Source organism: Protopterus annectens, chromosome 7.part0, assembly GCF_019279795.1.
Source record: "Protopterus annectens isolate FY-2018-M chromosome 7.part0, PAN1.0, whole genome shotgun sequence".
In the NCBI taxonomy this organism is placed as follows: Eukaryota; Metazoa; Chordata; order Ceratodontiformes; family Protopteridae; genus Protopterus; species Protopterus annectens.
In genome coordinates, this window is record NC_056739.1 from 148617495 (window position 1) to 148631691 (window position 14197).

Below are 14197 nucleotides of genomic sequence, written 5' to 3' on the forward strand. Positions count from 1 at the left end.
AGTGAGGTGAGTGTGCGATAGTGATGGACCTTAGGGTAAGGGTTTGGGTTAAGGTAAGTGGATAGTTAGTGGTGTGTGCATAGTTTAGTGTAGGGTTAGGTGTCAGATTTTAGGTGTATGTCTGTGGATTTCTGTTTGTTTGGTGTGCTTGTGTTATGTGTATGTGTTTTGGATCAGCGATTTTTTTCCCTAGGAAAAAATCGCTGATCTGACAGTTTGAGATTATAAGCTTTCGCTTACATAAGGTTGATCAATCAGCGTTCGCTTTTTTAAGCGTTCGCTGATCTAATACAGACCCAAATTTAAGATAAGACAAGTACAGGTCTCCAGGTCCCCTCCCCCCTTTTGGGCACTAGGAAAATTCTTGAATTAAACCATTTTCCTTTTTTGAGAATCTAGGCCAGTTCCTATGGCTCTTTGAGATAAGACATGAGAAATGATGGGAGGGAATGTATATGTTTGATTTTCTGGGTGTGGATGAACCCCTAGGTTAGGAGGAAAGGAGTCCCACTGTCATTTGTATCCATTCTGGATAATTTCCAACACCCAGGAGCCCCTTATGACCTGATTCCAGTGGGAAAGAAACAGGAAAAGATTGCTATCAAGGTTTAGAGGATGGTCAAGGTAGTGTGTGTGTGTGTGTGTGTGTGGGGGGGGGGTCAGTCAGGCATTTTTCTTGGACTGCCATTGGGACTGGGCAGCACTCTCATTTCTCCTTTGAGTTGGCCTGATGTTTCTCACACTATTGCTTCCCAGATTTTTCTTTGGATCACTTAAAAGTTTTTTCTGTAGAAGGGCCCCTGACTGAAAGGTAATTCCTATTATACTTAGGAATGGGAGACTGAAAATTTTGTTTGACCCTTTAGATGAGTCTGCCTCCTCATCAAATCTTTTCAAAACTTCAGTATAATAAGTACCAAACAATACTTCCTTGTCTAACAGAGCATTAAGAATTTATACCATGAGATCCTCAGGCAAATTTTAATATCTAAGCCAAGGCCATCCATAACTATGCATAACTGCCCCAGTCGCAGTTCAGGATTCTTCATGAGCAGAATATGAACACTTAAAAGAATGCTTAGTGTTACAGAAGAGATTGTGCTGACAAAAGATAATTTAAAATCTAAAGAAGGTAAATCTGCAAATGCCTTGTTCATGTCAGCAAAGGATGCTGGCAAATATTTTGCCATGTGAGCCATACATCTGAATTTATATCAACATGCCCTTGAGCTCCCTCAGATGTATGGTGCATATGAAAGGTGCACAAAAGCTTTTGTATATTGGCCAGACATCTGATCCTTGACAGGATATGTCCCTCATTGCTGTACTTACTGTAACAGCGATCTAATGATGAACATTCACCATTCTTGTGTTTTGCATGCTTCTTGGTTGAAAAAGAGAAGCACGCAGACAACAAGTGTTGCTTCTCAAAATACCTGGTAATCTAACACAGAAAGTACAGTTTTGTACCTTCCATAAATGTAGATGTTTGAGAGTAAACACTGCTGCAGTCATTACACTTGGGTTATCCTGCCGTCAGGCGGTTCCCCAGTCGGCCTGAGTTCCAAAGTCTTGGTCCGGCGTCGGTTGCTGTCACCTCCTCCCTGACGTCAGTGCGACAGGGGTATATAAGATGCAGCCGACGCCATCTTCTTCAGTTTTTCTTGCCCCAGATGTCAGGTGCCCCCAAATAGGTAGGCAATTCAAATTGCTAATAAAACATACATAAGAAAAGCAAACAACAACTTTCAGTTACCAGCAAATACTCCCCATAGGTAGTAAAGGGTAGAAGGCATATGTACGTACCAGCAAGTAAGAGGGGAAGGAGGGGGGGTAACCTGGACTGCAGCAGTGTCTACACTCGAACATCTACATTTATGGTGGGTACAAAACTGTACTATGTTCATCGTGTTACACTGCTGCAGTCATTATACTTGGGTGGAATCCCAAAGCTGAGGTAGGGAGGCTGGTTCTATAAGGCATTAGGGGTGGCTATAAGGCCCTGCAGCACAGCAGTGGCGAAGCCAGCTCTGGATTTGGAGTATAAAGGCAAATGGTAATGCTTGGTGAAGGTATGCACAGAGCTCCATGTTGCTGCTTCGAAAATCTCCTTGGTAGGTACTCCTCTGAGGTAGGCAGTTGAAGTGGCTGTTGCCCTGGTGGAGTGAGATCTAATGCTGCTAGGTACAGGTTTCCCATGGTGAGTGTAGCAGAAACGTATACAATGTCCTATCCATTTTGAGATAGTCTGTTTTGAAATTGCTTTTCCCTGTGCTCCTGCAGCATATGCTACCAATAACTGCTCAGTTTTTCTGAAAGCTTTGGTTTTGTCCAAGTAGAAGCCTAACTGCCTGTGAATGTCCAAAGAATGTAGTAGTCTCTCCCCTTTGTTCTGTGGTTTTGGATAAAAAGTTGGGTTGAGTAAAAGGCTGTCCCTTGTTGAGGTGACAATCTTGAGCCCACCATCAAAACTCCTGTTGAAGGCAAGGAATTAGTGGTATAACTGTTTCCAAACTTTGACAATGTTGAGACCATACACTCTTTAGGTACCATTGGTTTCCTCATATGCAGTCTGGCATATGGAATTAGTACTATGCAAGATGCCATGTAGCCCAAGGCCTGCAGAAGTTTTCTTGCAGGGAGTTGGGTCTTTGTTGCCATCAATTGAAAGTATTGAGTCAGTTGTCCTTGCTTGTCTGGCATGAGATAAGCCATCTGGGCCATTGTGTTCAAGCTGGCACCCAGGAATATTATCTGTTGTGAGAGCACTAGTTTTGATTTCTTTTCATTTACTGTGTACCCCAGGCAACTTAATAACTTTTTTACGAACGCCAGATGCTTTATAAGAATGTCCTTGCTCTCTGCTTGAATCAGGCAATCATCCAGGTATGGATAAATTTGAATTCCTTTTTGCCTGCAAAATGCAATTACTGGTGCCAGGCACTGTGTGAAGACCATGGGCGCAGTAGATAAGCCAAAGGGCAGTGCAGGGAGTTGATAGTGCATTGAACCAGCTACAAATCTGAGGTATCTTCTGCAGGTTTGTCTGATAGGGACATGCAGGTATGCCTCCTTGAGGTCCAAAGTCACGAGCCAAGCTTTCTTGCCCAGCATGGGAAGAAGCTGCTGTAGTGTCAACATTTTGAATTTCAGAACATCCAGGTAAGTGTTTAGAGAAGAAAGATCCAGAATGGGTCTCCAGGCTTTGTCCTTTCTGGGAACGAGAAAGTGTCTTGAGTAAAATCCTTGTCCTTGCTCCTGTAGTGGTACCTTTTGAATAGCTCTCATGTCCATGTGTGCTGTAATTTGTTTTTGAGCCTCTGCCCATTGATTTGGTGGCTGATTTGGCATTCCTTTTAACCTTGGCAGAGTGTGAAAGAGGAACCTGTAACCTTGAGATACAATGTTGAGAACCCATTTGTCTTTGGTGATGCAACGCCAATTGTGATAGAAAAGTGGCAGTTTTCCTCCTAAGGGGGCTGCCAAGAGAGAGCTGTTTGGCAGCTGTAGTGGGAAGTCATTGAGGCTGTTTTTTATAAGGTTGTGGCCTGTCTTCCCCTTCTTTCTGGCCTGGTGTACCCCATTGTCAAGGCCTGTAAGGACCTTGTGCTTGACCTCTACCTCTTGGATGTCTGTATATGCCCCTTTGAGGTCTGTCTGTGACCGGAAAGGACCAATTCTTTGCTGGCCAATTTCTGCTAAAATGAGGGGGCTGAACCTGTAAGAAATGCTTCACTGTTTGCATAGATTTTGCCTTATCCTCCATCTTCTTTAATACCTCCTCTGCCTTAACTCCAAACAGCACATCCCACTGCAAAGGTGCATCCAATAATTTTGCCTTAACATGATCTGGTAACGTATGTTCTTTTAACCAAGCATGCCTTCTAATGACAGAGCCTGTAACTGCTGCTCTACAGGAGGCCTCTAAGGAATCAAATCCAAATTGCAAAGTATGTTTTCCCACTTATTCAGCTGCATGCAATAAATCCTGCATTTCTTTAAAACTAGAAGGATCTGAATCTGGAAGCATCTTTTGTTTCAACTGAGACATCAAAAATTGCTGATATTTTAGCATGTGAAACTGGCAATTTAAGGCTCTCATTGCTAAAGTTGCAGACGTATATATTTTCTTTCCCCATCTGTCTAATGCTCTGGAATCTCTGTCAGAGGGAACTGGGTTTTTTGCTGATGAGGCCTTAATCCCTTTGGGTCCCTGAGAAATAGTTTCAGGGTCAGCAACAGGGCTTTTATACAGAAATGTGTGAGAGTCAGGGACTCTGTAATATCTATCAGGTTTAACTGGGGCTGGAGGTAAGGAGTCAGGGTTTAAGCTGGATTCAGTGTATACATCATCCACAATATCTAACACAGGTGGAATAGCAAGGGGACTGTGTGGAGGCAGTAAAAGGAAGTCTCTGAGCCTTTTCTTGGATTCTGAGTAATCCTGGCCTTCTCAATGGAAATGCTCCCTCATGGTATGTAAGGTTTCCCCAAAGGAGTAGTCCTCAGGTGGAGAGGCTGATGGAATTGATTCCTCAGCATCAGAGTCCTCATAAGGGGGTAAAGAATATCCTAGGTCTGAGGATGAATCTGAAGAAATGGACACCTGGTTGGAAGATTCATAGTCTGCATCCTGTCTGGGCCTTTTATCAGGAGGGGGATGGGACCCCCTGATCAGGGTGATTAGGTCTTCGGCCATTTTGAGCATTTGTTTCTTAGGCATGGAAGCCTGTCCTGGAGAATGCTGTATCTGTTTCTTTGTTTTTAAGGGGGCCTTAGACTTAGCAGAGGGTTTAATGGTTAACCGGGTAGGTCTGAAAACACTCCCTGAAGCTGTGGATTGCTCAGCTACTTCGATTCCCTCTGAAGGGTTAGTTTCGGTGGGCTGAAAACCTATAGCGTCCGAAGGCCCAGCCAGCTCCACATGGGAGTTGGAGGTGGTCTGTGGTTCTGTGGAAGCGGTCGTCAGGGGCTGCGTAGTCACCTCGCTGAAAACTGGAGAACCGGCGACCGGCCTAGAAGAGGCCTCGCCGTCAGTTTTGGGCCTCGGATGCCTGCCCTTGTCTTTGCGTTTTTTATGTATTCTGGTCGTCGGAAGATCCGACGGCATGGTGTAATTGAATTTTCTGCCAAAATAATGTTGGGCAAAATCAAACCGACGTTTAATTATGCGCTTGTTAAACCTAGCACAAAACCGACAACCAGTGATGCCGTGGTCTGGGCCTAGGCATGGAATACAATAGAGTGGAAATCCTTATGAGGTATTTGCTTCCCACAAGAAATACAGTTATTAACTTTTACTGACATCGGTCTGAGGCAAGAAAAAGTTTCCCCAATGGGGTACTTAGCTTTGCAGAAGACTTCGGTTCTGGATTCGGAATGAAAATCTCAGGAGTCGGCCGACCGGCACTTGCGAACTGCTTTTGCTTCGGGCACCACACGGCAAGAAAGACTGAAGAAGATGGCGTCGGCTGCATCTTATATACCCCTGTTGCACTGACGTCAGGGAGGAGGCGACAGCAACCGACGCCGGACCAAGACTTTGGAACTCAGGCCAACTGGGGAACCGCCTGACGGCAGGATAACCCAAGTGTAATGACTGCAGCAGTGTAACACATTGAACATCTGTGTTTCATTTACAGAAAGGTTTGCATTTTATTGCTTGATCATGGTGACCAAGTTGTAATAGCATTTGGTTTTGAAATTAAGTTTGCACTGTGAAACAGGAGAAGAAACATTCAAGCTAACAGTCTGCAGTGACATTCCATATGTGTGTGGGTGTGAGATGGCTCCTAAAAAGGCATTCAGAAAGCATTGCCAGGTTTTTCATCTGTATCACACACTCACACATGTGCATATGCACACACACACACACACACACACACACACACACACACACACACACACACACACACACACACACACACACACACACACACACACACAAACACACACACACACACACACACACACACACACACACACACAAACAAACATTGGGAGGAAAAATACCCTAGAAAATCCCACACAAATCCAGACAGGATATGCAGACTCCATACAGAAGGCACCAAGCCAAGAACCTAACAGAACCTCCTGCTGTGAGGCAATGCTGCTATCCAATGAGTGCAATGGCTATCTAAATGAGATGCTCTTGCGTACTCCATAAACAAGTGATCCTAGCAAATTAGCTGACTCCTCCCAGGGTAACGCACACACACACACGTGTGTGTATACACACATAAACCAGCACTTGCACATTGACAACCAGATCATTTGCACCATTCTTTCATACAGATAACTCAATTATGGGAATACATTATGCCCTGCATACTACAACTAAAAATCCAGGCCGTACTCTTTTGTGGTGGAAAAAAATATACTAAGGAATAAATTGCACAATTCCCCCAATATTCAAGCTTGTTCACAAACTTAGACTGGCAAACTGAAAATAATAAAAATATCACAAACACAGTATGTTTGATATCTATAAATGCAAAATTAGTACCTATAAAGAACTAGACTTACTCTCCACTGTAGCACCCTCATTTGGATAGGAGTAGCCTTCACCTTTCACTTTTATTCGCTTAATAATTCCACCATCTTCATATAAATCCTCGCCACTAAAATCCAAAAGTTCAATCTGTGAAAAAAGAGCATATCAATTAATGTTCATATATCCTCATTTTGTCAACTATTTAACAAACAGTAAAACTTAAATGAGAATCCTTGTACTCTGCATTCTACTGAAAAAAAAAATAAATAATGGAAAAGACTTGCCAGAAAGAAACAAAAGAGATGTACATACTTAGGTGCTGAGAGAAATACTGACCCATCCAGTGGAATACCTTTTACCTCTTTCAAGTGTAGCAGATGCACCTTCTGAATCTGCACTAGTAAAAAGCTGTTCATCTTAGAACTGAGCATGTTCTACACAAGCAATAATGCCCAACAGGGTGAGAGTTATTAGGGAAACAACAGACAATTCAAGGATGTTGTAAGGCCTCACACAACAGATATAGGGCCTTTTTATCCCCGGCAGGTCTGTTATTTCCCTTATAATATACACCATGAAGGACACTTAGATAATGGGCTGTCTCTAAAACTGTTTCACATTTGAACTGTTATTAATATATGCATTTCTTCTAAAATTTTTGATGTAAAGGAATTATGCCGCCTAGTATCTTAAACTTGCTGTAGCATACATAATTGTTGGGAGGAAGTATTTGCATCCAAGTTATGGAAGTGTTTAATATCCACACAAACACATGCACATGCTCACACACACACAAAGGTTCCCGGCAATTACAGCTGCTTTCTTGGCTGAATACACCTTAAATGTCTCAACATGATCACAAGAATGAACCCTACATGCCTCTTAACCTTCATCTGACTATGCAAAACTTTTCTGATAATGTCTCATAATTTTACTTTGTCACTAGAAAATGTATGATTGGATGATTGGTAAAACAGAATTATACCTCCACACTAAACAGGCTAACAACCCAGAACTCCTCCATGTTCAACTCATTATATCACATTGTAGCCAACTACAGGACCCCCACTCTATGACCCCATGGTCAATGAATCCCACCTACCTAACTAACATGGAAATGTAAGAATTCAACCAAACACTATTCACTTAGAGGGCTTCAACTATCCCCTTCATTAACTGGGAAAATTGGACATCCCCAAATATGGATGCAGGGAGATTTCTAGACTTCATAAATACAAACTCACTGGAATACTTAGTCTGGAACCAATGAGGGACAACAAAATCCTGGACTTGATTCTTACTAATATGGGACAGTTCTATTTCTGTCTAGCTGTAACACCCTCCCTAGTTAAATAAGACCACAAATCAGTCATATTCACCATAACACTGGAGCAGAAAGCTTCCTCCAATAACTCATTCTTATTCAGAGATTATGCCAAAGGAAATCTATTAAATGTTCTTTATAGGAGTAATGACCTGGTGACTGACAAACGAATATGCAGAGTCTCAAAAAGCACTCGCTCGAGGCACTCCTTAAAATGGAGAACATCAACATTTGTGCAGTAACAGAGACCTGGTTCAAGGCAGCAGAAAGCACCCCTGCACTACCAGGCTATAACTCATTCCACACCTTTCGGCCCCAGAACTTGGACCAAAGCTCCAAAGGCAGTGGTGTTTCCATATTCATAAAAGATGTGCACCTCCAGACTGGTGGCCCAACATAACGCATCAGAGACACTTCAGGTGCAGTTAGCATTGGGTAAGACAGCGATTCAGGTTGTAGCCTGCTATAGGTCCCCAATCATGTTTCAAGACTCACACTCCACATTTCAAAGCACCCTGGAGAATATTAGGGTCCAACCTAACACTTTCATACTGGGCGACGTTAACTACTCCTCCATTAACTGGGAAAACTACTCATGTACCAGTACACTTCCCCAACGTTTCCTGGAATTTATTAATTCCAATGCCCTGGACCAGCTCGTTCTTACCCCCACTAGACTGACTATGACTGGTAACTGCTAACATGGGTGACCGTTGCTCTACACCATTAGTCAACTCCTCCCTGGTTAGATCCAACCACAAACGAATCACCTTGGAATTCCACATCCCCCCCCCTGCAAAGGTAACCACCATGAAAAACGTCTACAAAGCTAACTTTGGGCTCCTAAAAACAGAGGTGGCTAATATCACAGCACCCATGCAAATGGAGATCAGTTGCATGACAGAAGCATACACCAATGCATTGTACGAACGCGTACACACACGCATAAATCTCACCATACCCAAAAGAACTAAGACGGTCTCCTCCAAAAAAAAAAAAAAGGAAGCCAATCTGGTGGTCCCCTGCCATAAACAAACTCTACAACAGAAGGAGGAAACTGATGCGGAATAAGGTGAAGTCCCAAGACTGGAAAAACTCCCTTATCAGCCTCAACAAAAAGTTGAAATCCCTCATCAAATCCTCTAAAGTTAGCCATGAAAACAGAATTTCAGCAGAGAGTAAAGACAACCACAAGGCCTTCTATAGTTATGTAAAGAATCTCCACGGCAATACCCATATTTGCTCTGAGCTACTGCACAATGGTACCTCCAATACCGAGCCAAAAGATATTGCCAATATACTGGCCGACAGAGTCAGTGCCAACTTTACCCCCCACCACCACCACCAAGGGACCAGTCATAATACCAGTAGATTGCCAAGCACCCAGTATTAATGCTGCACAGGTTAAAATATCACTGTCCAAGGCCAAGAATACAGCTTCTATGGGACCTGACAATATCCCTGGCTGTGTTTTACATGAACTACAGAGTGAACTGGCATCTCACCTGTGTGCCCTGTTCAATCACAGCCTCATCTCAGGTTTGTCTCTACCAAATGGCGCACAGCTACAGTCATCTCTCTCCACAAAGGAGAAGCGACTACAGACCCTGGGAACTATTGCCCTAATAGCCTGATGAGTCTGATATGCAAAGCAATGGAACACATCATCTTGGGCTTAATAAACAAGGATATAGGGAATCTCCAAACTCTGGATCCCACACAGTTTGGTTTTGTGAAGAGTAGATCATGCCTGCTAAACTTGGTCAACTTCTTTGAGTCAGTCAACAGAGTTGTGGATGAAGGCATGGTGGTTCATACAGCCTACCTTGATCTGGCCAAGGTCTGTGATACCATTCCCCAATCAGGAAACATAGAAAAACTCACTAAGTTAGGCATCAAGCCCTATATCACTAGGTGGGTTGAAAACTAGCTCACAAGTAGAACCCACAGTGTGAAAATAGCTGACTCCAAGTCAGACTGCCGACCAGTCACTAGTGGAGTCCCACAGAGTTTGGTCCCGGGTCCTCTCCTGTTTGGTATCTACTTCTAGGAAGTCCGGACCAACACGAAGGGACTCTGGCTGACAAAATTTGCAGACAATTGCAAGTTGGAAGCTTGCCTGACGGCAGGATAACCCAAGTGTAATGATGGCAGCAGTGTTTACACTCGATGCTGACATCCTACAGAAAGGCCTCACTGAGACCAACGATGGGTGTCAGACCTATGGCCTTAAGCTCAATGCCAAAAAATGTGTCATCATCCCCTTTGGGAAATAACCCAGTTCCCATGAATTACCCCATTGATGGTAGTCCACTGAACACAGAAGGCGGTATAAGAGATCTGGAAACAAGGCTAACAGCAACCTCTCTTTTGACCACCACATTGCCACTGTGGTCAGAAAGTTCTTCTATGTGGCACATCTCATTACTAAGGGTTTTGCATCAAGGAAAAAAGAGGTCATTGTCTCCCTCTACTCTTCCCTCATTAGGCCAAACATTGAGTACAATGCCCCATTTGGCATGTACCTCACTAAACACCTGCAACAACTGGAGAGGCCGCAAAAGTACCTCACAAAGAGGATCCTAGGCCTTAAATATTTGTCCTATATGGACAGACTAAAAAAACTCCAACTATTCTCTGTCTCATATCGCCTACTTAGAGGCGATCTCTGCTTGACTTACAAAGCCATGTCTGACCCAGCTCTGTTAGAAATGCTACATCTAAAGAAATCCCAATCCCTCCGCACAACACGCTCCAGAGACCTCAACCTCATTACCACAACCAACAGAACATGCTGGAGGGACAGGTTCATAACCCAGAGACTGCCCATGCTATGGAATAGACTTCCCATACATGTCAAGCAGAGCACCTCACTGACCCTCTTCAAGAGAAATCTTGATGAGTGGATGGGAAATAGAAAATTGACCCCAGGGATCATTCCAGTGGCTTTACTCGACACAGGCACTGGGAACTAAGGTCAGGTGGCATGATGCCAGGATAATTCTATGGGCTAGGCTTGTAAAGGCCCCAGGACCATTACCCTAGTACACACCTATGAACCTATGAACAGAAAGTAAGAAGGGATGTGAGCAGTTTGGATTTAGGTTAAGATGAATCATAACCGATACTATGTTTGCAGTGAGACATATAGTTGAAAAAAAAACCCTAAAATGAAGAAAGAATCCAACTGAGCACTCCTAGACTTGGAGAAAGCATATGACAAGGTCTCAAGAAAGCTGATTTGGGCAGTCTTGCGGTGGTTTGAATTCCCAGAAACACTGGCAGAATTAGTGCAGGCTATGTACGAGGACCCAATGACTCACGTATGAACAGTGTTCGGTTCTCACAGAGGGGCTCTCAGTGATAGTGGATGTGCATCAGGGTTTAGCTCTGAGCCCACTGCTGTTCATACTGGTGATGCACTATGTTAGTAAACAGGTCGGGGGGACAAATCAACAAAGTTACTGTATGCAGATAATGTAGCATTACAGGCAGACTTTGAACAAGAACTTCAGCAAAAGATAGGGTAATGGAATGCAAAACAGAAGAAACATGGGATAAAACTGAATACAGATAAGATAGTTGTAACAGCAGCAAATGGGGGAAATGACTAAATGCTGAAAACTGAGGTAGAAGGGAAAACAGTGGAACAGGTTAAAAGCTGGGATGGCTAGTTGAAGAGAAGGGCAGTCTGAATGAGGAGGTCAGAGCTAGAATCAGAGAGGCTGCAGCCAACTGGCACAAAGTGTCAGGGGTACTGCGTGACAGATGAATGCCAAAAGAAGATGAAACATAAGGTGCACATAAGAGTGGTATGACCGGTACTACTCTATGGTACAGAACTTTGGCAGTAAAGGCAGAGTATTTGAGGAAGCAAGAAGTGATGGAGGTGAAGTGCCTGAGATGAATGGTAGGATGCACACTGTGGGACAGATGAAGACATCAGAGAAGAAGCCAGAGTAGCTCCAATTGCAGAGAAGGTAAAAGAGAAGAGATTGTGGTGGTTTGGGCATGTGTAGGAAAGCAGAACACAACCTGGTGAAGATTTGGGACCAACGTATAAAAGGCAAGAGGAAATGTGGGCATCCAGAAAAGAGATGGAAGGATTGTGTGAGAGAAGACTTGTTGGGATCCAGGCATGACTGTCGAAGAAAGTAGGAAAGTGGCACTGAATCAAGAGATGGTGACAGTTGACACCACACCCTAACTTCGTGTAGACAATGGAGAAAGAGGATTAATGATGATGACAATGACACAATGGGGAAAGAGGATTAATGATGATGACAATGACACAATAGGGAAAGAGGATTAATGATGATGACAATGACACAATGGGAAAAGAGGATTAATGATGATGACAATGGCACAATGGGAAAAGAGGATTAATGATGATGACAATGACACAATGGTGAAAGAGGATTAATGATGATGACAATGACACAATGGGAAAAGAGGATTAATGATGATGACAATGACACAATGGGAAAAAAGGATTAATGATGATGACAACGACCTGGCAAAATTCAACTGTCCTTTCCAGCCGCAGATCCACTACAAATGTGGAACCTTTCACTACCAAATTTTATGAACATGTAAATAAATGCATAAAAGCAAATGTCCCCTTGAAAAATAAATACAAGTTTAAAAATAAACCCTTATGGTAGGAACCTTAATTTAAACAGGCTATACAATAAAAGGAAAAAAGTTAATTGCATGTAAAAACAATTCTAATTCTGAAAATGCCAAAAATGCTTTTGCTAAGGCTACGAGAAAACTTTAGATCCCAATTAAATCAACCAAAGCTAGATATGAAGTAATAATAGCCACCCCGGCAAAAGACTATCATAAAGCCTTTTTAACTATGTCAGGAATATTGGAAATAATGTTCAAAATTGCACTGAGCTAACAGTAAACAATATCACCTACTCTAAGCCTAAAGACACAGCCAATCAACTAGCAGATACATTTAGCACAACTTCACCTCCCACCTTGTCCAGACATCTTATCAGTGTCCACAACTCCCCTCAAATCTCCCAGAAAAAGTCCTTAATGCACTATCCAAGGAAAAGAATGCTGCCTCTGTGGGGCTGGATAACATAAGAGGATGCCCGTTGGTCAGCCTGAAACACGACCTGTCAAACTCCCTATCACCCTCCAAAGTTTGTACCAAAAGAATAGAGGACTGCAACAGTTATCCCCCAACCGATCTGAGCAACTATGCACCTATAAGCCTGACCAACCTCATCTGAAAGGCTAAGGAAAGGATAATTATGGAGTTAATATACAAATACATACACAACCTACAAAATACGGATCTGAGCCAGTTTGGTTTTGTCAGAGGCAGAATGTCAGTGAAGCAATGGATGAGGGCAAAACTGTTCATACTGCATAAGTGGACCTTGCAAAGGCATTCTACACCATACCTCATTCAGGCACAGTTAAACTCAACCAGCTAAATGTAAAGCCGTATGTAACTCACTGAATAGCAAACTAGCTCACAAACAGACCACAAGAAATTATAATGGGCAGATCTACATCCACCATGAGACCTGTCACTAGCACAGTACCCAGGGCTTAGTCCTCATGCCAGTCCTTTTTGACATCTACTTCTCAGAGGCAGAGGCACATGCTGAAGGCTTATGGCTGACAGTTTGTGGACGACTGTAAACACAATGCCATCAGAAACTCCAGAAGATACCAAGATTATTATGGAAGGCCTGTCACAAACAAATAGCTGGTATCAAAACCATGCCCTAAAACTAAATGCCAAAAAGTGCATACTTGTATCCCTTGGCAAGCCAGCTGTCTCCTGCAACTATCACACTGACAACACTCTCCCTGAAAACTGACCCAGTACTGAGGGACCTAGGAACATATGTAGATAATGAGCTGTTATTTGACCACCATGTGTCAACTATTGCTTAAATACTTCTTTACAGCACAACTTTTTAGCAAACGTACGGCATCCAAATCAGGGGAAGTGATCACTCAACTGTATCCTGCACTCATTAGGCCAATCACTGAATATAATGCCCATTCAGCATGTACCTGTCTAAGTGCCTGACTTAACACAAGTGACCACAATGTTTTCTCATCAAGAAACTGAAGGGACCAAATCACAAATGCTAGTCTGACTGCCTCAAAGCCCTGTCCCTCTTCTTAGTGTCCAACAGGCTGCTAAACAGAGATCTCTGCCTCACATAAAGACACTCTATCAACTTTTCAGACCTTATACACATCCATAAGTCCAACAGAACAGAAGCTTCTGATCTAGAGAACTCAAGCTCTACTGCAACTAAAATAGAACATGCTGGAGGGACAGACATGTCTCACAGAGAATACCATTTCTCTGAAATTGCCTTCTTCTCTAGTGTCCTACA

General features: G+C 43.1%; 1 protein-coding gene across 7 annotated transcripts in view; it reads right to left on the minus strand.

Moving 5' to 3' along the window:
• FKBP5 (FKBP prolyl isomerase 5) overlaps window positions 1-14197 on the minus strand; it is a 1213834-nt gene that overhangs the window by 785529 nt on the left and 414108 nt on the right. For all 7 annotated transcript variants that reach the window (XM_044076599.1, XM_044076596.1, XM_044076597.1 and 4 more), the window contains exon 5: window positions 6526-6640. In XM_044076599.1, coding sequence (XP_043932534.1) covers window positions 6526-6640 — 115 coding nt within the window. The remainder of the gene's footprint in view (window positions 1-6525; window positions 6641-14197) is intronic.